This window comes from Ascidiella aspersa, chromosome 1, assembly GCF_963924565.1.
Source record: "Ascidiella aspersa chromosome 1, kaAscAspe10.2, whole genome shotgun sequence".
NCBI classification, from domain to species: Eukaryota; Metazoa; Chordata; class Ascidiacea; order Phlebobranchia; family Ascidiidae; genus Ascidiella; species Ascidiella aspersa.
Genome location: NC_139447.1, coordinates 4,385,150 through 4,411,420, shown reverse-complemented (window position 1 = coordinate 4,411,420; position 26,271 = coordinate 4,385,150). Strand labels below are relative to the sequence as shown.

The 26,271-nt window shown below is 35.8% G+C and overlaps 2 protein-coding genes and 1 pseudogene across 3 annotated transcripts; 1 reads left to right on the top strand and 2 right to left on the bottom strand.

Annotated features, from left to right (window-relative positions):
• Nucleotides 1-1,372: 1,372 nt before the first annotated feature.
• LOC146166646 (uncharacterized) lies at nucleotides 1,373-10,527 on the bottom strand (annotated as a pseudogene). The gene is made up of 9 exons (XR_014501554.1): nucleotides 10,445-10,527; nucleotides 9,730-9,921; nucleotides 8,989-9,122; nucleotides 8,451-8,589; nucleotides 7,688-7,856; nucleotides 6,713-6,883; nucleotides 5,827-6,044; nucleotides 2,344-2,522; nucleotides 1,373-1,514 (listed from the first exon to the last, which is right to left on the bottom strand). The product of XR_014501554.1 is annotated as an uncharacterized LOC146166646 (transcript).
• Nucleotides 10,528-16,340: 5,813 nt separating this feature from the next.
• LOC146166645 (uncharacterized) lies at nucleotides 16,341-18,619 on the bottom strand. Its single transcript, XM_083394926.1, has 6 exons — nucleotides 18,453-18,619; nucleotides 18,186-18,327; nucleotides 18,073-18,115; nucleotides 16,924-17,703; nucleotides 16,701-16,811; nucleotides 16,341-16,632 (listed from the first exon to the last, which is right to left on the bottom strand). The coding sequence occupies exons 1-6, from the start codon at nucleotides 18,617-18,619 to the stop codon at nucleotides 16,466-16,468; spliced, it is 1,410 nt and encodes a 469-aa protein (XP_083251052.1). The 3' UTR covers nucleotides 16,341-16,465.
• A 934-nt stretch (nucleotides 18,620-19,553) lies between these two features.
• On the top strand, nucleotides 19,554-25,263 carry LOC146166644 (uncharacterized). Its single transcript, XM_083389356.1, has 4 exons — nucleotides 19,554-19,810; nucleotides 21,085-21,232; nucleotides 22,370-22,554; nucleotides 23,514-25,263. Exons 1-4 carry the CDS (start codon nucleotides 19,638-19,640, stop codon nucleotides 24,871-24,873), a joined length of 1,866 nt encoding a protein of 621 aa, XP_083245482.1. The 5' UTR covers nucleotides 19,554-19,637; the 3' UTR covers nucleotides 24,874-25,263.
• The last annotated feature ends 1,008 nt before the right edge of the window (nucleotides 25,264-26,271 follow it).

The window sequence follows — 26,271 nt, the reverse complement described above, 5'->3', positions numbered from 1 at the left end:
GAGCGCCATGAATTCTTATGTTTCCCATTTTTCTACATATTATACTGCAACTAACTGATTTGGATCAAACGAACCCCAAAACTGAAGTAAAAAAGCAAGCTATGTTTCAAATCTCAGTTAATATTGCACCACACAAGCCTAATTAAGGGGGACAACCAAGCAAGCAAAGCAAAACTTAAACACTGTGGAAAAGCATGAGTATACAATAGAAAATCGGTAATTCCAATGAGACAAAAGCTTACGGCGGGTGAGGGAAATTTGTCATGATTGACCACCCAAGAGATTTTAACAATCTTTTCTGTGTTCCGCAACATTTTTATACCCAGTAATATTTTTTAATGGTGCGATTAACTGTTAGTTCAGACACTTGCTTGTAATTTTTTTTCTTTCCTTTGACATAACGTTTATAGAGCGAGCATCTGCAATTGTTTGCTTCGCGTGTATAGAAAAAAGTCGGTTTAAACTTTAAACGTTCTGCAAAATTTTGCTTTTTCTCAGTATGCGTCCTGCCTGCCGAAGTCGGTTACTGTCCAACTATTCCTCAGCGTATCCGCTTTTCCGCTACTTAAAATGCTTCTATAAAACTAGACACAACTATACGAACATCATAATCGCGAGACGTTTCTGTGCTGCGCTGTGAACAGTTTTCATTAAAAGCGCAACCAAGAGCAAAGGACAAATGGCGCTTATTGACAGGATTCAACAAAATGCATTTAAATTGGCATTTCATTTTGTTTTTGTTAAGATATTTCCATACGTTCGACTTTATATTTTATTTATTCGACGGTGAAAGAACAATATGCTTTGTAGACCTCTAGGAGCAATTTCGTTTTCATATATTGTTTCAAGGGTAAGCTACATTGATTGAACAACACTGGTGTAAAGTATCGGAACGCAAATCGTTCGTGCATCGATATATATATTTGTTTTTTTTGTTCGTAATTAGAAAAAAACAATAAACTTTTAGGTAACGAAAAAAACCTAATTACCGGTACTCACAAATTTTCAAAACAACAATAATTCTTGTTAACGACATTTATATTATGGATCTTTAGTTTACAGACGATTTTACACATATCAAATAAAATGCAGACAGTTTCAGATAAGTTGCAATAATTAATCCAGCGATGTTTTGCATAACAACTACGGCGATTAGACTCATATCGACAAAATAACAAACGTTGCAAGAAATGTTGTTTCGTGAGGTAGGATATGCATGCAATTACTAAATTTAAAAACACAGTATGGGAACTGAATTACGGATTCTAAAAACACGCACATATGCTTTAGCGTCATTTTGAAAATTGCATAAAATAAAAATCATTATTTTTTACACGATAACAAAGTAGTGCTGTGTCTATATACAGTACGATCAGTCTTGATGTGTCGTAGTTGTTTTCGCAAGTTTTTCAATGGCGAGATAGAGGCCTTCCATTGCAATACGAAGCTCATCGGCTCTGTAAAAGGCGATGCTAAGCCGTAAGCAGTTCTTGAAATCACCGACGACAGATGTCCTTATAAAACATCAACAAGTCATGTAGGCTATCTGTGGTGATCTTTAAATACTTTCTAACAGTTGTTAACCGCCTAAAAATATTGGCAGTAGAAAATGCGGTGCTGTCTGACACTTAATGATTTTAGCCTATAACCATTTCCTGAAGGCGAATTTACAGTATCCAAAATCTGAAGGCACGGTAATCAAAATTTCCATCAGGAAATATCTGTATTAATTGGGGGTTAATTTTGCTTCGTTTTTATTTTTTTGACATTTCATGTTCCATCCTTATAAATGTAGGGTGGTTTGTATTGGATTTTTACGACGATGACGTTTGTGAATAATAAAACGTCGATGTTATCCAATATTATGGCTTTATTATTATTATTATTAAATATGTGGGTTTGTTCCATAAAGCCGTAAATAACCTAATAACACCTTTTTTATTTATGTACAAGGTACATGTTTGCCACTTAGCTGGATTTGATTAAGGTACAATTCTTAGGATGGCCTAATTAAATTTAAATTGGTCTTATAATTTTCGACGCTATACTAGCGTTTATTTCACTTTATCCTAAAACAGTTGTACTTCGGAACTACTTATGTATACTTGTATTCTACAATTCGTTTTACAATTGGCTAACGTTTAATTGTAAAAAATGAACGTAAAATTAAAATTTAACAACTTTGTGATTTTGAAAAGACATGTGTCTGCATAAATTTCAACACGTTAAGACAAACTGTAAACGAGAATTTCGATTTAAGACTAAGGAGAATTGGGCCTTCGACTATGTTTTACCAACAAGCTTCTCAAATAGGAACATTAGCGTAATAACCACAATGCTCACTTAATTCCGCGGAGAAACGTAACTTTACTGGTCTTTTCAGATTCCTTGTAAAGCTCAGTAACGTCGAAACTCTTCGGTAGAACGACCCACAAAAACACGCCGCCTTTTGGGTCCGATCGTGAAACGTTGAACTTTGCCAACCTGGTGTCGATGAAAGATTTAAGTGTATCCATTCGTTCCTGAAAAAAACGTTCAATTTTGGCAACCCTTGTATACGCTGTATATATGGCATCATAAAATTCGAAAACTTGTTGCCCGAATCGTATACGGTTTTATGTCATTTATACACAAGTTATACAATTATATAAACCAGGGATTCTTACTTTTTTAAACTTAAAGCCTTAAATATAATTTCGGTTTGCATGGAAAAATAAAATAGTTTAGAAACCTGCTGATTTAGGTTGAACAGATGCGAAAATATGAAACATAATTTTTAAAATCGACACTGATTCATTGGACCTTCCGGGACCCCTTAAAACTATAGTCCACGTACACCAAAGGGGTCCATGGACCCTCGTTTAAGAACCCCTAATCTAAATTAATGCAAAACGCACCCACTAAGTAAGTTGCACATTCCTACAAGAAATTGATGCAGAAGTATACAACAAGAAAAGTGATGTTATTGACAGATGTTATAGCTAAAGAGTTTAGTAAATTAAAATGGGTCACAGATAACAAGTTTTCCAGCAATGGTCGGCAACCACCGGTAGAAAGAAAGTTTGTTCAAGTTTGTTACCGGCCGTATGTCGATACTTTTTTCGGTGTCGGCCTGTCGTTCGTACGTTTATTTTTTTGTGTTTATGGCGTTACTATACGTTGTCTTATTACGTACTTCTAGATGGTGCAGAAAAACAGGATAAAGGTTTTTCTTGATGAAAGTTAACATGTCCATTACTGGACAATTGTTATTTTCTTTACTGGACATTTGTTAAGTCCGGTCCGTTTTAAAATTTCAGTTTTAAAGCGATCCGCAGTGCAAAAAAAGTTACCGACCCCTGTTCTACCGGTTACATGTTAAGTTATACCCGATTCAATAGTGGGACGACTAGCTTAAAAAAAACACGTTAGGTTGCAAGCAGGGCTGCGTAGTCGGTTGAAAACCATCTTAGTCCGACTCTGTGGGAGTCCAACTCTACAGCCTACATCACCCATTTACGTAACTTAGTTAAGGTGTTTATAGCAGAGGTTCCCAACGTGGGCGGTACCGCCCCCTTGTGGGCGTTGGCGAGTTACAAGGGGGCGTTTTGGGTCTTTTTCTAATTTGGGGGGCGCTGAACGCACATAAGGGGGCGTTACATGAAAGTACTGATGACAAAATTTTGTAAAAGGTTCACATAAAAATAGTAACAAACAGCATTGTAGGTAACTTTTAACCTTAAGTCAACTTCCGTGCTGCGAAATTGTAGTAGTTTGCCGACCATTGTTACGTAATAATTGGCTTTCTTATGTTAAGTTGTTGGATGCTGTTGCGTTTCACCGTTTTAGACGCGGCAAAATGTTTGTATATTCTAAGCAGTTGTCGCCGCCGGATTCGACCAGCCGCGACCCTTTGACAACTAGACATGAGTTCATTTCAAATACTTTTTGACTATTTTACCTTTAGTACGGTCGAAAAATTTTCGCGCTTCGCACGAATGATCTTTCTACGTCCAGTTTGTTTACACATTTTGAAGCTGTTTCTGGACTAGATCAGCGCTTCTTTACCGTTGCGCCGTGGAAGGCTACCAAGTGCGTCACAGAAAAACGGAAAACGTATTAAAAATCGCGCTCGCTTCGCTCGCCAGGTGCGCCCGGACTTAAAAATATTAACAAACACTACACCATCTATTAAAGTTAACGCGTTTCCTCAAAGTAGCCTTGTTACACTTTTCATTAGTAGTATGGATGAAAAAATGCGGCCAACGGAGACCTTTCTGAGTTTGGTTGGCAACTAGAAAAGGTTGCCGACCCCTGATTGAAATCTTGGTGCAGAAAGTTCAAATTTTCCTGGTAATGATTAGGGCCATTTTTATTTCAACCTACAAAAAAAACTTTTTTACTTTATTCTTATCAAATTTTAACTTTATTTTAACCTAACGAAATTGCTTGTTTGTAGAGGCCACAGTTCTTCCTTAAATTAATGCCAGTTTCCCAAACATAATATTTTGTCGATTTCAGACCCAAACGTAATATTTTGTCGCAAAGTCAAGTTGTTTTATGGATTATAAAAAGTGCATCGTTTTTTTGGGCGATAGATCTAGCTTGCATAGGCATTTTTGTATTACAGAATGTCAGTAGGCTATTTCTAAAATCCAAATTGATGATCTTCGAAAAGACCATGTTTATGAAGATAAAGTGTTTTTATAAGAATTATTTAAATACGTAACAATAAATAAAAAAATGGACAACTTGCGATAAAAGTTACCTCTGATCCAAGTGGGCATTGTGACATTTTGCCTGTTTTTTGGGTTAATATGGTTTAATTGTGTCGCAGTTCCTGACTAACAATGCTTCCACGACGATTTTTACAAAAATTACTCTCAAGAAACACAAAAACTTTGTCAAATGCCATAATTTGACAAATTTTGACTTTATTGAAAAATTTTAACTTTATTGTAAATTGTAACTTTATTTTGACCTATAAACTTCTTAGAAACAGTCCCCTAGGTGCTGAAAACAACTTTATTCTTTGATTCGTGGACAGACGAGGTCCTTAAAATTTTTTAACTTTATTGACTTTTGAATTAATGTATCTATAAATTCCCATAGTGAATGTATGTTAGACAACCTAAAATATGACTAACAGCTTATCGAAACGAAAGTGAAGACAATATTATGTTAGGCAACGATTAATATATTCTTTACTGTAAAACAAGATGAGGGGGGGGGGGGGCGATATGAAACAATACTGAGCCCAAGGGGGCACTAGTGTAAAAAAGATTGGGAAACACTAATATAGAGCAATCCACTAAAGTGGCCATTACTGGACAATTGGTAAATTTTTTAATAAACATTTGTTAAGTCCGGTCCGTTGAAAATTTCAGTTTTAAAGCGGCCCGACGTGTAAAAATGTTACCGATTCCTGTTCTACAGGTTACATGTCAAGTTTTATATAACCCATTCCATAGAATAGTGGGACGACGAGATTTTCAAAAAAAAACGATAGGTTGCAAGCAGGGCTGCGTAGTCGGTTGAAAATAATCTGAGTCCGATTCCGGCCAAATGTGCGAGTCCGACTCTACAGTCTACATCTTACCCATTTACGTAACTTAGTTAAGGTGGATATAGAGCAATCCACTAAAGGGGTGTCATATAATTCTTCCACCCACAATACATGCTTAAAAATACTCAACCATATATTCTATTCCACCTTTACAATTTACAGATTGCGGCACTATCAGTTTCGAAATTTCGTACTGTGCACGTCGGACTCGGGACTCGGGTAGTATTACTCGAGTCCCGAGTCTGACTCCGCAGTCCTGGTTACAAGCGACCGATGCAAACCTTGTATTCTTTTCGCACCACACACAAGTGTTGGTTCATGTCGCCGTTGGCCAGCGCTTCTGCCATAACGTTGGAGAGGTAGACGCTCATTCCAGAGCCGCTGTACACGAAGTAGGTTTCCTTCAGCAGATCGCCCACTCGTGTAGGCAGCTCGTACCAGCCCAGCCGCAAACCGGGACCCGCGATCTTGGAGAAGGAACCGTTGGACACCACGTTGCCTGTTTTGTAGGGCGATATTAACGACAGTTAATTTAAGTACAGAGACCTCTAAGTTGTATTTTAAAGCCAAAAAAGTGGAGTAAATCGACATCACTTTGATTAAGACGTTTCTATATGCACTTGTATCATTACCAGTTAATGTACTTTTATTTATTTTACACTGTAATTAGTTTAAAAAAACTACAAGACCCCGCTCCCCCTCCCACACTCTTGACGAACGACCCGTTGGACACCACATTGCCTGCGTGGGGTGATATCAACGACAGTAAATATAACGCCTCTAAGTTTTAATGTGATGCTGCCAGCGTTTTATTGTCATCAATGCCAAACTAGGGTCGATGGACTTAGCATTTAGGCAGCAACCAATTGGACAACGCTCGGACGTAGAGCATTTCCAGCCGTGCTGGCAATATATAGGATTGCTTATGGCGTGCACAGATTTGCCAAGCGGGCGGAAACAATTTGAAATAAATTTCAGACAACATGCAACGTAAATATTATAACCCCCCGAAATATATATTGTCAGTAATATAGTATATCACTCAAATTTGGTATACCCTAATTATTAATGGCAAAATTTAATTCAATTGTTTCTGAGCTGAAAAATTGCACGATCTACGTACATCAATTAGTTTGATTAAATTAGCTTTCTAAGCGACACACTTACCCTTATAATCCGGGTCTGTGGGGTCATCGTAGGCAAACAGGCGCTGCGGTGCGAAGGCAAACTTTTGCGGGTCGGCAGGATCGATTTCGTAGTGCAACGCATTGTACACGTCATCGGTAATCACCAATAGTTGGTGATCACGGGCAAGCCTCACAAGTCGTTTGCTTTTTGCTAAAACAATAAAGAAACATTGACTCGACCTTCTTGGCTTTGAGATTTTATACAGCCACATTACAGATCAGTGCATATAGTGTGCCTAAATAACGAAACAGGTCTCGAGGTACCGCGCAGATATAGACCTGCAGGTTTGCTGTACCAGAACATAAAATATTTGTACAAAATTGTAATCGTCGCAGCCGAGTTAAGCGCAACTTTTTTGTTTGAAGTGCTTGTCTGATAAACTGCCGTACAGCATCAAGTTGAACACGTATTGTAGCAAAATAACTGCTTGTATACCAGTGTTGTTATGACATAAGTTAATAAATTGACTTGACGTTAGTCGTTTTGGTAAAATGACTTAACTTGACTTAAGTATTTTGCACAAAAGACTTAACTTAAACTTAATGGAGTCTAATGAGTTTAAGTTAAAAGACTTAACTTAAACTTAATGGAGTCTAATGACTTGGGTTGAAATTAATTGTTTTATTTAACATTTTTTTGTGAAACCTCAATGTTGCATTTAAAACAGTCAGACAGTTATCTATTGTTTTTTCTTATTTTTTAGTTAACTTATTGCTCCAAATCGGACTAATTTGTAAATTTAAAAAAAGTATTGTTTTATTTTAATATCAGTGACTCAACTTAGAGATAATTTGCTCTCAGTGTGACTTGACTGGGACTTGACTTGGGAAACTGATGACTTGGACTGGAAATTGACTTTGTTACATTTGCAATTTCACAAAATGACTATTTCACAAATGACTGGAGTGGGACTTAAGTTATTTCAAAATGACTTGTTTACTGTATGTTATATACCTTCCGAAAGACAACAACCGGTTGGATTGTGGTGAGTCGCAATGCAATAGACAGCGGCTCTGAAGGGTCTTTGCTGCGTCAGTTCGATACTGGGAAGGTCAAGGACCTGCTTTTCCAAATCATCAAGATTCATTCCGTCTTCTTCCACTGAAACGTGAGCAACTGGCACCTATCAATCGTCGTCAATAAATTTTCCGAATAGTTTCAAGTGGCGCCGATCATGGTAACTTATTCGCAAGATTGAACTCAGCAGCAGAAATTACTAGCCTATATAAAAAAGGCGGCTATGCAACAATTTTATGTATATTCCAGAACAGTGGTTACCAACCAGGGCGGATTCCCCACTAGGGAGATTTTGTAATATGTAGGCGGGAATTTGTGTCACAATATTACTCTCTTACTGGTTGTCTGTGTTATTGCTGCATTTGTCATATATGAGATGAGAAAAAGAAAGTTCCCGTATAGAGGCTATAGACTACAGAGCTTATAATCGAGAGTTTAATTTCTGTTCTGAGAATTACTTTAAAATAATAATGTAAACGATATTTTAGCAAACTAAATTTGTAGAGTGAAATAGCGACTAAAAGGGTGCACAGGACAAAAAAGGCTGGAAACCACTGTTCTAGAACCAGTATTTATGTAATTAAAAACATTTATCTCAAGTGAAAAAGATGGCATGCGTACAAACATTTTTAAATTAGTTCCATGTAGGGATAAATATGTTTACTGAGACCGCTCAACCTGTAAAAAACATGATTCTTACCCTTCCTTCTCTTATCAGTTGTCGGGCAAAGATCATATAAGTTGGGTTCTCTATAAAGACAACGTGTTCGCCTCCAAATAGCGTTTTTAGCAGAAGGTCGAGGCCCGCTGTTGCCCCACAAGTAACGAATAAATTTGCCCTAAAATACAATTGTTGTAATTCCTAAAAATATTTTGGAAGCATAATTTAGTAAGACGTTTTGAACATTTGTTGAAAATGAATAAAGAGTTATTCGAAACGTTTGAAATGATACCTCTTTCTGTACGGACTTTGTTATTCTTATTACGTCCTAAAATTATTCTTTTACAATACATTCGTTAATGTTTAACCTTTTGAAATAATAAATTATTTTTGGCCACGTATGGCACAAATTAAAATGGTACACTGATATACTGGTACGGAAAAACATGCACCTACTACCGGTACTAAGCTTTGTACATGGATGTGCAATATGTATCATAGTTCAAGGGAAAAAAAAGCAATATTGAAAACTCAAGTATAAAACTTTTCATGTAAAATGTGCGTGTTGGCGTCTTACTTGTCAACGACTTAACCATATTGCCGGGTCAGAAATTTGGCCAGTTCCTCCCGAACAAAGTAACTGCCTCGGAAAGGACTGTATTGCAAGGCCTCCTCGTTGCGTGGTTTGCTCGCCAACGAAATCATACCTTTCTGAAAAGTACTTACATTAAAAGGGGAGGCAGGCCTACAGCTAAGATTGAAATCTTTACAAAAGTGCAGTGTTCTCAAACAAGTTATTTTAAAACGACTTAAGTTCCAGTCAAGTCATTTGTAAAACATTAAGTCCAAGTCAAGTATTTTAGAATAAATAACAAGTCAAGTCCCAGTCAAGGTCATCAGTTGTGCAAGTCAAGTCCCAGTCAAGTCATAACTAGAGCAAGTCAACTTCAAGTCACGTACCCCCAAAAAACGTTAAGCTATTAGAATTTTTTAACTTGTACGATTATAAGTCATTGCTTATAATTATAAGCAAAGACTGAACTAAAAAAATAACAAACGCAACATTTAGCAAGGGATGTATTTTATGTGCACACATTTGTATAAATAGCTCAATTTTATAAAAAAAAGTGCTTATAGAAAACACTTTATTTCAACCCAAGTCATTTGTTCGAAAGACTTAGCCTAATTCAAGTCATTGACTTAAGTCAAAACAACACTGCAACACTGCTGTAGTAAACCCGGGGACCTGCCATTCACCAGGGTAACTTATTGGGACAATCGATATATTTGGGAACTGTTTTGCACACATATAACTTACTTGCATCATTTTTGCCACGCTTTTCAGTTGGCTTGGTCCAGGTGAGCCGATTTGTAAGCAATACTGTCCCGGGAGCGTGATGTTCGCGTCTTCGTATTGATTTTGAGGATCGATTACCTCTTTGGCCATACTACTCTTTGTCACTTTCAAAGATGTGTTTTGACTTAATCGACGTACCAATCTCCAATCCGTCTGAAAAGTATAATAACGCAATATTCCGTAACAAGTTTTTAGATCGGTGGCTAAGCCACTTAGATAGCGTCACACGTGTATTGGTGTCGTCAATTTTGGAAGGCTATAAAACCTTTCGATTTACGTATCTGTGATACAAAGAACCGCTTTCGCATTCTGTCATGCTGACTAGGCTCTATCAACCGAACTCTTGTGGTGTTATTAAAAACATATAAAACAATAACATTTTGGCATTAGTTGTCACGAAAAGCGATGATCTACGTTTTATTTAAGGGTTATGACACAGTACGCTCTTTGGTACCAAATAAACTAACAAACATAGTTTGCTTATTTAGTATTATACCTTTTAGCCTTGCGTTACTTTTAAAACTTTGGACTACGCACAATGAGATGACGTTTGGTTCTATGACAAAAAACTCCTACGGCGTTGCTTAAATTTAAACGCTGCAGCTTCCAGCGGTCAGACTTAATTTTGTCACGCCTCGTTTGTTAAGTTTCTTAAAGAAAAATAAAAATAACGTACCTTAAAACTCCTTATTACAAAGCTCATTCCTTCTGGTCAATCAAAGTGGAAAGCTGTTAAAAATGTTTCTTCACTAATGAAATACGACTTCTTTCATTCAATGGACCACATCTATCTTAATACCTTTAAACGACGGAAACAGTAAATCCAGCTTTTGTTTTATAAGTAGTGTCAAACTGATCTACAACTAACAGGCCTACACCTATTACTATGGTTTGCACGCCAATTTTTTTATTACAGTCGTTTAGACGTAAAGTTTCGACTCCCCTGTAAAACCAATAGCCGCGAGCAGTCTGCACATAGAAAAACACCTGGTCACTTTCGTGAATGGATTTTGCATGAATGCAACAAATTTTATTTCGTTGAATACGACTTTGTTCTGCCAAAAGGTTGTTGGGTCAATACAAAAGTGCATTGTTTTTCTTTCTGCACTTGGGCAGTCACCTGCAATTTCCCAGACATTAGACAGTTTAGCCTGAAAACAGGTGAAAAGCGTTCTATGAACGGCAGCCAAGGCTGGTTTCCTGTTGATAATTTTACTTTCAAATTACTTTTCCTGCAGTAATTCTTGACTTGCGCGCTAAAACATTTGTTTACGAGACTTAAACATGGCATCGGGTGAAAATAGACTTAGTTGTCACTAGGGATGTTCAAAGTAGAATATCGAATCCTTGGATTCGAATCCAATTCTGCCGTTTATTTCGGGTAATTGGAACCGATATAATTTAATGTTTTACCGCCGATTGTCGCGCCTATTTGCACAAACGCGTGTGGTAAGTTGGCCTCTCGCTGCGGCGACCAATTTACAGTTGCTTTAAATGTAACCTGGTAGTGCAATGTCAGCGTTTTCGGGCGACCAATTGCCGCGTCTCGCGATAACTTTCGTGTAATAATTAAGTGTCAATCAAGCGTTATTGGGCGAGCGGCTAACGTGTAATGTCTGGTGTGGAGTTCGCAATTTCCCTAAATGCGTTAAGTTGCAAAAGTAACATTACGTTGTAAAACGTGTTGGCCGTCCACAAAATGCGCTATAGGGTTACTTAAGGTCAACTTTAGGCCAATATTCAGTGAGGTTATGCAGTTATGCGCAGTTTAATTGCCAAAAATTCGTTAAAAGTCAATAGTAACTTTGTATTCTTTGCAGTGCATTATTTGACTGCATAACAGATCACGTTAGTAAAAAATAAGCCCCAAGACCCAACAATGCTTGAAAAAAACAGGACCGAATTGCTTAAGACTTCTGTGTGCAGTGTTGCATTGTACTCACTATTGGCTAAAATATAAGTTCAGGCAACAACCTGGACAGTTGACATATTACAGTTTACACAACTGCTTCAAATGACAGAACTTTGTTAAGAATGTTGAACATATGGGAGATTTTTTTTATTATAATGTACACATGTTAGAAAATTGTTTGGCGATTTATTGTTGTGATTGTGGGTCCTGTAGGGTAGATTAAGATTAATCCCTACCCCAAACAAAATTGAGGTTAAATAATTTAATAAAAATATACTAGGATTCGCTATTCTGGATTCGTTATTCTAGATTCGAAACCTATTATTCTAGAATACCTTGGGATTCTACTTTGTGCATCCCTAGTTGTCACGAACTTATAAGTTCTCCCAAAGGTTAGATTAGCGGTGCCGAAATTTTTGTGGAGTATAAATAGCTAAAAGTACGTGATAAAGCAAATTTCCGTTTCTATACGCGAAATGCGCTTCAGCGCCTGCAACGTTTGAAACGAAAATGAACTATTAACGCGTAACCACAGTTGTCGGTCGTGGAGGTAGGTTTCATGCAACGCTACACGCAGGGACGGATAAAAGGTAATGTAGATCTAAGGCTGTTTACTGGGGAAGCACGTAAAATGCTTAATATTTTTTATTTATTCACTAACACATAAGACACGTATTAACTCGACTCAGTCATTCGTTTGTAAGCACAAAATGTACTATGCTAGTACGGTACTAAACCTGTATCACTATCAGCCTTACAAAACTTGAACGTTAAAAAATTGAGGACCGAATTTTTTCAAGGCCTAAGGCTATCGCCTTGTAGCCTAATGGTTAATCCAGCACAGTAGCAAGTGGCACATTGTAGCAACAATGTAAAGTGTTGAAAACAACGTCACGTTGGAAATGGTTGGGTGATCGTATGCATGCGAAGTAATTACGTCTCTGCTCTATCATGATGTTGTGCCAGTAACAGGTACAACTTAAGCTTTAATCCTGGGTGGATAAATAACGAATACCATGATTGCAAACATCTGCGATGTTTTTCAACATCATGGATCGAGGTGCCTTGACTTGCACAAAGATTTAGCCTTGTTTACCATATGGCCCTGTCGCGGAATTAAGAATAAATAATGTAATGGTTTATCGCCTAGCGACTGATGAGCAACAGTAAGTTATAGATAGCCAAGCAGCAAAAACTAGAAGAGTTAAAAAAAATTACCATCACAAAACAAGCACAGTCGCAATTCGAATTATTTACCCATTCAGGTGCGATTTTTTTAAGTATTGCTATTTTCTATTACTTTGTCATGCATATCAAACCTATACCTACGAAACCACACCGTTTCACTATACAACATGGCGCCAACATATAATGAGTCAAGATGTTCGCTTGGGGCCGTGTGCAAGATATCCCGTAGCCTACAAATTTGCTTTATCATTCAATTCATATAACAATTTATAGTTTACCTAATTATTATCATGCTGGTTGCTCAAGGCAGGGGCTAGCGAGTGACCATACACCTCAAAAATATGTTTTTACTTAACTTGAAACCTTTTCGCACGAAACCAGTTTAGCTTTTTCAAATTTTATTCTGATTCGAGACAATTTGTTTTAGTAGTTTTTCTGTATTGATCTCTAAAAACTTTTATGCATTTTGGTAAGAATTTTTTATCGTTCCGGTAGGGAAATTATTCCGTTATGAAGTCGACGTGCATTGCACCATACAAAATGGTAATTCGGGCAACTTGAACTATACAAAGACAATTTTAACGCAGCACGCGAGTGTTTTCCATATTTTAAATATAAAAAATACGTCAGATTTTGACGTTACTTTATGTCGGAGTTGCGACGTCACGTAATTATGACCTCCTCAAATAGAAACCCTAGATACGTTCCTGATGGTAGGCTAAGTGCCTGTAGCGAAAATCAGCACACTAAATTATTTAACAAATGTTACGTTTTATTGCAGCTAACGTCAACCTATATAAGTTAAAATGATAGGCGAGCCCAAAGCGATTAAATTATAATCTCTTTGGGCGAGTGACTTGGCATTGCAACAATTCTAAAGAATAAATTCAATAACAAGATTAACCCAATTTCATGACGTCAGGAAATAGATTCGCTTGAGCGGATTATTACATAGGTAAAATACCCCAAACTAGAACAGAACGATAAACTCGTTTAACACTTAGTTGGGTGCAGACTTGGACAACTAGATAATTCTAATTTTCTAATTCAATGAATTAGAGTAAAATGCGGCTAATTCTAATTCTAATCTAATTTGCCAATTGCTTGTGTGTTCTAATTCTAGTTCTAATCTAATTCGGATTTTACCCAAAATCCTACTTTGTCCAACGACATTTTTATAGTCTCTTAGTGAAAATAAAGAATTTGAATTCAAATTCTTTAGTTAAAACGTAATTTTCACGCACTAAAAACCATATGCTATGCTAAAATGCTTAAAAATTAGCACACACATAATTGACATGCACATTCCTATTAAAATACTTCTCGATTTAAATGTAATTGATTGTGAATAATAAAATGTAATTTTAGTTTAAATTCTAGTTCAAATTCGTTTTTTTAAGAATTAGGTAATTCTAATTCCAATCTAATTTGAGAAAACTCAAAATGATCTAATTTGAAAAAACTGAAATGCTATAGTTTTAATTTTAATCTAATTTTAAAAAGCTAAAATAAATCTAGTTGTCCAAGTCTGGTTGGGTGGCTTGGAAGTTGGATCTCCTTTTGATTGCATAGTAACTATAAGCATTACAAGCATATAGGACCCATAGGTATAATTGTTATTGTCACAAAATCAAAACCACTGTTTTGTTTATATGAAATTAGAAACACAAAAAAATGGAAGCAAGTGGCAAAAGAAACATCGGTTTGCTTTTTATTACTAAATACGTTATTGACATGGTGCAATTGATGTCAGACTGGGAGCTTGAATGCAAGCTTAAGCGCTACCGCATATTGTGCTCCACCGCTACAAACATAAGATTTCAAATCGACAAAAGAACTGGGAGGATTTGGATGTACCAAAGGTAAAGCAAACTATTACCTCAAGTTTGAAAAATGTTTTTTTATTGAGAAAATTCAAGAGAAACAACTGGCATTGAACATTATGTTAGTTTATGTTCTACTGCTTTTTACTGTTTGTAATATCTCAAAATGTGAAATTTTTTTGAAACAAATTTTATTGTTACTAGCAGAAAGTTGACCTTTTTAGTACTTGCTTATAGAACAGGATCATACTGGGAGTCAGATGTTCAAAATTTTACGGATTCCGAATGGATTGACAACTTTCGAATGACAAAAAAAGCTTTTTATAAACTGTTAGATTTCGTCTATGAAGACATAAAACCTGGTGAGATGTAGCTAGTAATACAAATTTACTGTTTTACAGTATTTTTTTATTCTTTTTTGTTTTTAGATGACAAAGCAATCCGCAAACCCATACCTGCTGACAAAAGAATGGCAATTGCTATTTACAAACTTGCATATTTGACATCGTACAGCAAAGTTGCCCAGAACTTTGGAGTTAGCGTATCTTCAGTATACAACTGCCTATACCGGTAGGAGTTGATTTACAGTTTTGTTACTAATGTGAAAAATATAACAAATTAAAAAATTGCAAATAAAGGTAATCAATTTTAAATTATGAAACACTTTATTTTAGTTTTTGTCGAGCAATCGTTAAGCGGTTGGGAGCATTCATTTACATGCCAAATGAAGAAGAAGCAAAAAATATAGCAATAAGATTCAACACTGGATATTGTTTTCCACAGGTAAGAAGCATAATTTTTGTACTAATTTAGTAGTAATTTATTAAATATAAAATGAAACTTTTCTTAGGTCATGGGTTGCATTGATGGTTTTCACATAGCAGTAGCAGCCCCAGAAGAAGGGAGAAAAGATTTCCTAAATAGGGCTGGTTGGGAATCCATGGTCTTGCAAGTTGTGGTTGATGATAACTTTCTGTAAGTATTTCTGTAAGCTGCTATATATATATAAACACGGTTTAAAATCAATCAAAAAAATATTTTTTGTCAGATTCCGTAACATAAATATTACCATGCCTGGAAGTGCTCACAATTCCACAGTTTTAAAGAACTCTGGGCTGTATGAGCATGCTGGACAACTACCCAAGGTATAAACCTTTTGGAATTAATTAATAAACCAATTTTCACCAAATCAATTCTTTTATTAAAGGCCCCTATTTCTGTGGAAAACGTTCAGGTTCCACTTTTAATTCTTGGTGATTCATCGTATCCTCTACTGCCGTGGCTTATAACACCTTATGCTGGACAAAGCTTGTCACATGAAAAGGAATCCTTCAATTCATACCTAAATTCTGCAAGAATCGTTTTGGAAACTACCTTTGGTAGGCTTAAGACAAGATGGAGAATATTGGGCAAGAAAGTAGAGGCATCCATAAACTTGTCCCCACTTATTATATCTACCTGCTGTGCCCTGCACAACTTCTGTGAAAGAAGTAACACGGAAATTAAAACAATAATACCAGATAGCTTTGACGACATAAGATCTATTCATTCTAGCAATCCACATGATTTTGAAGACTTGGAAGGAAAATCCATTAGACGCGCACTTACTCAGCATTTAGCAAATACATAGCACAAATATTTTAGGTCATTTATGTTTATTTTTTAATTGTGCGTTTTATAATAAAAAATAAACACTATTCATTATAGGTTCATTTTAACACACAGATGTCAACAATTTAAGAAATAAAAACAGTGTATATAAAATAGGTTACTACTACGTTCCTGATGTGGATTGTTGGGTATGGAATTGAATCAAACGCGAAATGCTTTCGGTTAAAACTTTTGCCATTTGGTCTGCAATTTCACGTCTACTTTGTCGATCTTTTTCCGCTTCAGCCTGAAATACTGTTACCAAATGCTGAAGAGATTGATCGTATCGTACTGTAAAATAACAATGTTAGTTTAGGTGATTGACGATATTTACAATATACACAAAACTAAATATAAACCTGCTTTGCTTCTTGTTTTTCTTCCCGTCTGCTTTTTGCGTTTTAATACTTGTTGTGTTTCTTCTTCCTCTGAGGAGCTACCAGCTGTTCCAGCAGATTTTTCTCCAATGTCTAATACAAACTTCGGGCATTATTATACAAGCAACATAATTAAGCAAAGTATTAATTCCAACACTATACATGTATAGAAAGTAACTAAATTGGTTGGACTTTTTAACAATACCTGAAGTAGGATTTAGGGACTTCACAGATGTAGGTTTCCCCAATGCAGAGTTACTTAATACTTGAAGTGGCTCTGATATTGGATTAGCTGGTTCTACAGATGGCAACACATCAGAATTGATAAATACTTGTAATTGTCCAGTTGCAGGATTGACTGGTTCTAGAGATGTTACAGCATAAGAACTAGTTGCTACAGGATATTTTACAACTAAAGGATTGGCTGGTTCTGCCTTACGAGATGGTTCATCATTTGAATTGGATAGTACTTGAGTTTGCTTATCAGCGAGATTGTTTAGTTTCACACACGACGGAGCATTAAAATCATCCGACACCAAAGATGGCACACAATTAGTCTTTGTTTGTGCTTGTTCATGAGATAGTAATGACACAACCTTAGGATTTGCAGTGCCTGGTTCCACAAATAATCCAGCATTAGGATAAGCAAGTGCTGGATCTTGATATGGTACAGCCTTGGGATTCACAGGTGCTGGTTTCAGAGATGGTTCAACATTAGGATAAGTTAATACTGGAGATTGATCATTCTTAGAACATGCAGTTGTAGGCTTGAATGAAGTTACAGCATTCGGGCGAGTGAGTGCTTGTTCTAAGTTAGGATTTGTCGATACTTGAGATGGCCTCGGGTATGAGTTTTTAGATTCATTAGGTGATGCAGAAATCAGTTTGGTTGATTCTTGAGATGGCACCGAATAGGCATCATCCAATACCAATGATACTTTTGATGTTTTATTTAGGGAATCAACGCTTACCATCCAATCACTTTCTAAAAAAGAATATGCATGATCAGTAAAAGTTTCAAAAATTGAAAGAAAAATAATGCTTGCCTTCAATTTTGAACACATATGTACCTGTAATCAAAAATAATCATTTTAGAACATCATTGCTTTATAAAATAGAGTAAGGTAAATATGTGCTATATAGGAATGTTTTTAAATTTATTTGATGTATCAATAGTTTAGTTATTTCTTTTTGGCAGAGACCACTTGATTAATTATTTCCCGAAAAAGTATATTTAACTACATTTAGTATCATAAGAAATGTTGAAATTTATAACAGCCTTCCAGCATAATGTTAGGATTTTTTTGCTATATATAGTTAGGCCCTGTCATAGTTAAATTTGTAGAAAACTTACCTTGCCCAACTTGTATGCTATCTATTCCCCCCTTCACCATTGCCTGTAGAACATAATCGAAAATCAAATAACCATATTTGAAAATTTTATTAAACATATAATAAACAACTAACTGGTGACTTTGGCATTCTATAGAGCAATCTTGTAAGTTGCTCAAAGTGAGGATATGTTGAGTCCTCATCGCCAGATTGCACCAGTCTCAGCTGTTTGTGGTATTGCGCCTTCAAGTTTTTCCACTTGTTCCTTATCTGTTCACTGGTAAAAAAATATTATTAGGTAAAACCTGACGTATTTTATATCCATTACAATAAACTAAATTACCGGTACTAAAAGTTTCAATTTAACACAAAGTATATACTATCAAAACTTTAAATGCCAACCAATTGTATTCTATTCCTCGCTGTTGCAATTCTTTTGTAAGTTCTGTATAAACGGCTTGGTTTCGCTGTCCTTTTCCCATAATTTTTTCTACAATTTGTTTTTCCTCTATTACATTGCACAACTCGGTTGTCTCCCAAACAGTCCATCCCTTGGATCGCGTTTTCATTTTATAAACCTATGTGTACATTCCTCTACAATAACAATCAGCTAATTAATGATGTTATGTTAAGATGTAGCAATATAATTAGTCAACTTTAAAACAGTATGATTATAAACGCATATGCATCATGCGTTTATAAAAAAAATGTTAAACCAACCAACCACATTTTGCTAGGCTATATTATTGGTAATGTAATTAGTCATCACTTAATCTGTAAAGTTAAAAGAATTTTAAAGACGCTTTTGAAGTCCCCTGATATTGACTAACAACAACAACAAGCAACAGGCGTGCCAATTCGCCATGGAAACACAAACTTTGATTTTAACCCCTGATTCACTGAAATTTAAAGCTATTTGTTAAACTGCGGATATGTAAAAATAGAGCCAAGCGAGTTTGCGATGATAAACAACTAAGTTAAGCGCATTGAGGCGGTTAGCGCCGCATACACGCAATTCTCTTTCTTTTTTTCATAAATCCCAAAGCGTCTTTTTTCTTCCTAAAACCAGTCGATACATGTTGTTCCAAGTGAGCAATTTATATAATTATATATATATATATAATATAAATGTGTTTTATTTGCAATATCGTCGTCTAATTTCGACAATTGAAAAAAATCTAGACTTTGCCGACCACCTTTTATAACAAAAAAACACGGCGGGATAAAATACGATTAGGTTTGGGTGGATTAAGTTGTGTAAAGAGAAACGGCCAAGTGCTAGTTTATCGAATACAGATTAAGTGTGTTTTGGGACTGTACCTTTTCGCATAGTACAAGTTGTTTTTCGTGGTAAAAGCTACGACCAGGTGTTGAGTTATCCGAAAGATGAGCTACCACTTTAACAACAAGTGAAGCGTGAATATTTGTTTTATTACAACCAAAGCTGTCAATTTACGTCATATGTTATCTTGCATGGAGGCAAACACTGGGTTATATCGCAAAGTGTTGAAATGCTTTTTAACGTGGTTTTGTTTGTTTCACATAATAGCTCAGATATTGGAATAAAAGTGCTACGTTAATTCTAAAATGAGCGTCAACACTGAGTTTGACGACACGATGTCCAATGTGGCCCAGGTTAACACTTCACTCGAGGTAGTAAAGCATGATTGCAAGATAGCTCTACCAGCGGCGTACTTGGGCAAAATAAAAGAATCTATTTCCTCTGTGCTAAATGCAAAGCTTCAAAAATTCGACCAGCAGTAAGTTTGCATTTTTTATTATGCATCCTTTAGAAAAATGTTAAAGTTTATGAAAGAGTTCAACTGTATAAAGTTTAGATGTAAATAAGTTAGGATGCTAGGTCTATCATATTTTCATTGCACAATTAAATGGATTTTACACTTTCAAGAATATATCACTCCTTGTTTTTTTAGGTATATTACCCAAAAATGAGGCAATTTCTATTTACCATCATGGGTATTGTGTTTATGCCTTAAATTTTGACGCTTGTCTAGATACCTACTGTGTGACAGTGTTCAAACAATTATTAAATCTACATACATTATTTGGGTTAGGGTACAGGTTAGTGTTGGGTGCTGGTGGGTTCAGTGTTAATATATTTCTTCTGCAAGTTTGCAATTTTATTTTTGACGACTGATTTTGTTACTGTACCTGAAAAAATGTACAAGCACCAATTTTTCTATACGAATCAAAAACCGATTAAAACTCGGCGCTCTTTCACTATTGTACGTGAAAATTTATGCAAAAACAAACAAATAATAATACCGCATATTGTTTGGGTTAGGGTTAGCGTTTGGGCGAGGGTGGGTCAAGTAATATTATGCCTATTATTAATAATAACTTAACCCACCCTCAACCAAACCCTAACCCGCACCCTAACCCAAACAATATGCGTTGTGGTATGCAGCATTTTAAGAAATTTTTTTTTTTAACAATTTTTACGTACAATAGTGAAAGAGCGCCTAAAACTCTTTCTGTTTCTAAAAATTAGTGTTACTAAGTCTGATGCCAAAAGTCACATAGGAATATAATTTCTATAGAAAAGTAAAGCAAAAAACACAACACACAAATAGAAGGACATTTGGTTCTTTCAGTGTCCTACAAGGACCTTTTCATTTTTCAGAAAAAAATACATAAGGAATTGTCTTCGAAGATAATTTGTAACCCCTACAGTATGCTAATTTCAATTGATTTATGGCACAAAAAATAGTGTGTCTGTTGTGGCATAAAAAAATATTTTTGAATGCTTTATATAAGATCATGATTAATGTGAGCTTATTGATGGAATTTATTAAAATTGTAGTAGTTTAAAAATTTAACTAAAGGCATTAGCATGTTGCTTGGACCTTCTGTGTTGTACTCTATAGCATCTTCATAGATATCTAAATAGTATAATTAAAAGTATGTCCGAATATTTTATATATACCGTGTACAAAAAATCTTTGTTACATTTGTATATATACACTTTTGTTAACTGTTAACCTTATTCCATGTCATCTATTATAATTTTCAGATTGGATGGAATTCCTGTTTCGTTTGATCCTCAAAATGTCAAGCTGCTTTCTCCCTACGGCTCCATCTTGACAGATCAATCAAGTGTTCATTTTACCATTCAATCGGATTTTATTGTATTCAGGCCAAAGTTGAATGACACGCTAAAGGTTACCTTAATTTAGTCTGTAGCTTATGTGGTTTGCACCTAAGTAAAATGTTCATACCCAGGTTTAAATCACAAATAAGTTCACTGTACAAAAATGTATTTCTGAAATGCCAACACCAATAAAATTAATATCCCATATCAGGGGTGGCCAACCAATCAGATGCCAAGAGCCGCATTTGTTACTTGGTTAACCGCAAAGAGCAACACTTTACACACACATGGAACGAAATGAATGGCCTACCACCATTTCTTACACTCTCCCACAAAGCGATGGCAGAAAGCGTGAAAAGAGTGCCTTTATTTCGCTAAAACTAGAAAATTTTAATTTAGAAGGAGATACACCGCATTGAGTGTAAAAATACATGTTTCTTGATATGCCTATATCAATATTACTAGGGCATATTTTTTTGTGTTTATCTTGTTTCAAAAGTGTTACTAAAAATACAATGGCCTTAAGCAAACAGTCTGAGTTAGAGCCGGCAATAATCCATTACTTAACCATAGGAAATCGAAATCAAATCATAAGTGCGACATGAATGTAAGAGCCACATATAACTGGGTGAAGAACCGCAAGTTGGTCACCCCTGTCCTATATCATAAAACAAATATTGCCATATTCAATCCCTAGAATGAACCTGTTTGTAATATATTTTTTTAAATCCAGACTAGATAATTTCTACCTTTTTCCAATAAAGATATGTTTTATGCAGTGTCCAATTTTTAACTAATTAACCTTAAAAAAAAAAACTTTGTTTAACTAATATTGCTATATTTTGGTTTTTGTAACATAACTTAATATATGTTCAAGACCCAACCTACTTTTTAACTCTAGTAAACTATTTACCATGTATCTACTCACTTAAAAAATCTTAAATTTTTCGTGTCACACTTTTAACAGAACAACAATAGAGTAATTTTACAATCGCCTTAATACACGACAAACTATATATTAATGTCTTAATACTATTAATTTGTAATGGATAGTGCGTGTTTACGTCTAAAATAATTATGTGTATGCTTATTAGTAATACAAATACTCTATTTTCCGAAATTACAAAAAGTTTCGCGGCACACAGTTTTGGAATCACTGCATTAGAGCCTAACTTCTGTTACGCTTTAACTTTTGAATGTATTTCAGGGCGTTGTGAACAAGATAGAGAAGAGGATGATTGGATGCTTGGTTCACAATTTCTTCTACTGCTCAGTTGACTGTTCGCAAGCCCAAAGCAATTCAACTCAAATTGGAAGAGAAATCTTGTTCAGAGTTACACAGTTGGAGGATGATGGACATGGATTGTTGTCTATTGTTGGGGTCTTTCAAAGGTAAACACTTTCATGTGATCTACTACAGTATTTCTTAACCTTTTTTCGTAGGTTCCCACATACTAAGCTTGTTAGGTATAATAGCGAGTTTTTGGCGACCCAATTATTTTCACCAAACGTTTTGTAAGTGAACAAAACAACATTAGGCACAAATAAGTTCAAATTTAATTAACATGAGTCACGTCTTTGTATTGCTTACGCAATTTTCTTAAGTTTAGGTGAAATACTTCTCAGAACCAATCTCAAATCTAACCGTGTATACTACTGCAGTCGGCGATTATATCAGGGGTGCTCAAACTAGGGTACGTTACCCCATGTGTAGAGGAATTTTGGGGTACACGAGCAAGTTCGTTTTACTGAAACTGTGACGATTTTTTGTCGCAGAAATGGTTTCTAACGTCACTTATGTGACCAGCAAAAAATGTTTTGCGAATTCTTAGCAAGAGCAGCGTTTTAGTTCAACCGGGTGTGCATGAATATGACTTGTTAGATGTCAAATTGAAAATAACAGTTGGTTTTGACACTTCTTTCTCGCCCTTGGGAGTCATTAATGTCTGTTTTGTAACAAATGAGCTTATATTGATGATGCTACCGGCCATAACTACAGTAACTATAGTGGATTTCATTTTCTGTCATGTCATGCTGATAATGTAAACTAGGGTTCTTTAGGAAAATTCAGCACATGCTAATGAGCTGGAAATATTTTTTAAATTAAAGTTTATACCCTTATTGCAAATAGACCAAACTCATGGCTTCCTGCCCTAAAAGCATGTGTTTTTTCTTTCTAATTCATTATTATAAGAAGTATGCCATTCATGCAAATAAAAAGGGTATACATCTAAAAGAATTTACGAACCTCTAAAATGTAAATTTAATTTTAGATATTTAAACAGTTTATGTAGTTGATTATTATCATAAACAGTTAAAATAACCAATTGCCACTTTTGCCGGAATTTCAGGTGCTGTAATGAACAAGAAGCGCCAGCTGCAGAAATAGACAGTGGCATCGAAGACCGCGAAAGTGCAGTTGTGGATGACACTGAAGTTGACCAGGATGACATAGAACCTTTACCACCTCCCAGTAAAACCTCTGCTGCTTTGGAGTGCAATGAGAATGATGTTGCAGCTAAACAAGAGAGAAAACGGTTGCGGAAAGAAGCAAAGAGGATAAAAAGGGAGAAAAAACTTCTTAAAGCTGAAGAAAAACTGAAAAAGAAAGAGCAAAAACGTAAAGATAAGCAAGAGACCTCTGCTACTACCCTACAACAAAACGTGGAAGATTCGAAACCGAAGAAAAAATCTAAAAAACTGATAAAACAAGAGTTAATTGAGGAAACAGTTTTTTCTCAAGCACATACCTCTGAAAACGAACCCCTTTCAAGCAATAGCGGAATACCTCCAAAATTGCCTGACTGCTCTGACATTTTTAGCATTATTGCTGCTAATCGTACAGAAAAAGATTCGTTAGCCAACACTAAGGTGAAAACAAAAGAAGCTGAATCACCAGTGTTAAGTAGCGCAAAAAAGAAGAAAGGCAAGTCAAAGCCTCAGCGTATAGATTCTGGGGTGGGGCTTGAAACGGAGGATGGGGCAGTTTCTTCTTACTCTGCGACTGACGAGGTGATTAGGTCTGTTGTAAAAAGAGAAGACGGGGCTGTTTCGTCGGCTTCTACAGTCGACGATATAATCGACTCTGTGGTAAAAAGAGGAGTTGCTAACCTAGCCGAACCTGACGCGCTTAATAATACAAAAACACCGGTAAAACATCAGAAAGAAAAGAAGGCCAAAAAAGTAAAGTCACCCAAAAAAGAAAACTCCAAACCACCGCTCGTGAAAGTAAAAAGAGACATTATCGAAAACACCCCTGAGAGTAGCGGCTTTGCCACCGAGGCAAAACAGTCTAAAAAAGACTTACACGTCAAAAACTATATTGTGGAAAATGTCCCCAAACAAGAAGATAAAAGGCAGGAAGGCAATCTACCAACAAGTGGATTAAACCACGCCGCTTCCGATGCAGACTCTTTGGACCTTTTTGTAGAGCCAAATAAAACCTCCAAAACAACCAAGAAATCTGGGAAACGAAAGCTGACAAACAACGACGACCTATTAAGTTCGAAAGTTCCAAAATTAAATTCCCCTACAAAAAATGAAAGCCCAGAAGAGAAAAAAGTTGCTGACCTTGCCAGATTTTACTTGGAAAAAATGGGCATTAAGCTAAACGACGATTTAAGCACATCTGTCGTTAATGAAAAAAAGGCCGAAAAAGTAATCAAAAAAGAGAAAAAGAAGAAGTCAAAATTTCCAGTTAGTGAACGGTAAATGATGATTTTTAAATTTGAACTGCAAATTCGTTGTTCCAAAATTCATTTTATTTTTTTGTATTTTCAAATGAGCTTAGTTATTCTGGTTAAACTTATGTTTAATACTTTTAATCGTTATTTTTTTATTAAATCCGGAGCAATACAGGCACGACAGCCGTTTCATTATTGTGGTGTAAAATAATTGTGCATTTGTAATTTATCGCGCCATATTTAACAAAACTGCCTTTTACCCCCGACTGCTCTTTTTTGTAAGTTTTTTTAATGCAATAAAGACCTGTTGCGGCTTGTGTAATTGCAGTTTTAAGTACATTTTCCGCTATTTGAACCTCTATTTGATATGTTAAAACAACGAATACGTTTTATTGAGGTGTTGCGTGTTTCATTTAACGACAACAGCTCAATTTGTTTCCTAAATCCATTTACGGAATAAAATTTAAAAGCAATCCTGACAAAATATTAATGTTAAATTACCATGGGTTCACTTTTACTATTCAGGACATAGGTTGGTAGAGTTTTTTAAATGGTTCGAAACTTCTGTAAAGCAATATTGTTTTACATCGAAAGTGACTGTTGTCACCTGAATGCAATTTCGCAACACTTGTTTAAGAAGATTTTAACTTAAGCTAGCTGTACGACAGAACCCTGAATTTGTTTGGGTGCGCAAACTTAAGTCTAACAAACAAGGGCTTCTTAAAACTTTCAAACTGCAACCAAGGGCAGATCCAGGATATCTATTTTTCAATTTTGAGATACAATTTTCAGAGATGACGTCATAACGTGACGCAATAAAACATTTATTCTCGAAGACACGTGTTGCTCTCGAGTGAACTCGTGCGCAAAATGTAGAAAAAACTACCCTTATCGCGTGAAAAGCAAAAATAGTTTGTTTGATTCAAATTTAAACTTTTAATTGAAGGGTTACCTGACGCATATGGTACTCAAAAAAGAATCCTATACTAATAGAAATAATGGCATTTAAAGCCTTTTTTCACTGACTTTGCACTTCGCCAAGTTTATAACCTTTGTGCTCAAAATATAAAACGGACAAAAACACAGTAGAAATGGACAGATGTTTGCGCGATCGTATGTGATGTGGCGGGGCTGCAGTCCTTATGTCCTTTGCTTAGCTCAGGTTTCTTAAGACTGACCTTGGTGCGCAGGTCGGCCAAAAAACACAACCCTTGTAAGTTAGTTTATCGGTTCTTTGTTTTATGCAGCTAACATCTTGCAGAAATGCACGATATAAATAAAAAAGTATTGTTGAATTTTCGATGCCAGCAAAATAGCTCAACACATTTTGAGTCGAAAAGGCGAAAGCACGGCCCTGTTTAGATGCGATTTGTGTCATGGGAATCTGGATATGTATATATTACATCAGGGGTTCCCAACCTTCTTT

Bases quoted from the DNA above. Each gene is read 5' to 3' on its own strand.
- LOC146166645 (XM_083394926.1), bottom strand. From the start codon at position 18,619: ATGAAAACGCGATCCAAGGGATGGACTGTTTGGGAGACAACCGAGTTG. The intron at 17,704-18,072 runs GTAAGTTTTCTA...ATTCTTTTTTAG, and splicing joins TAGCATACAAGTTGGGCAAG to AAAGTGATTGGATGGTAAGC. The intron at 16,633-16,700 runs GTTTATATTTAG...GTTATTTTACAG, and splicing joins AAAAACAAGAAGCAAAGCAG to TACGATACGATCAATCTCTT.
- LOC146166644 (XM_083389356.1), top strand. From the start codon at position 19,638: ATGAGCGTCAACACTGAGTTTGACGACACGATGTCCAATGTGGCCCAG. The intron at 21,233-22,369 runs GTTACCTTAATT...AATGTATTTCAG, and splicing joins AGTTGAATGACACGCTAAAG to GGCGTTGTGAACAAGATAGA. The intron at 22,555-23,513 runs GTAAACACTTTC...CCGGAATTTCAG, and splicing joins ATTGTTGGGGTCTTTCAAAG to GTGCTGTAATGAACAAGAAG.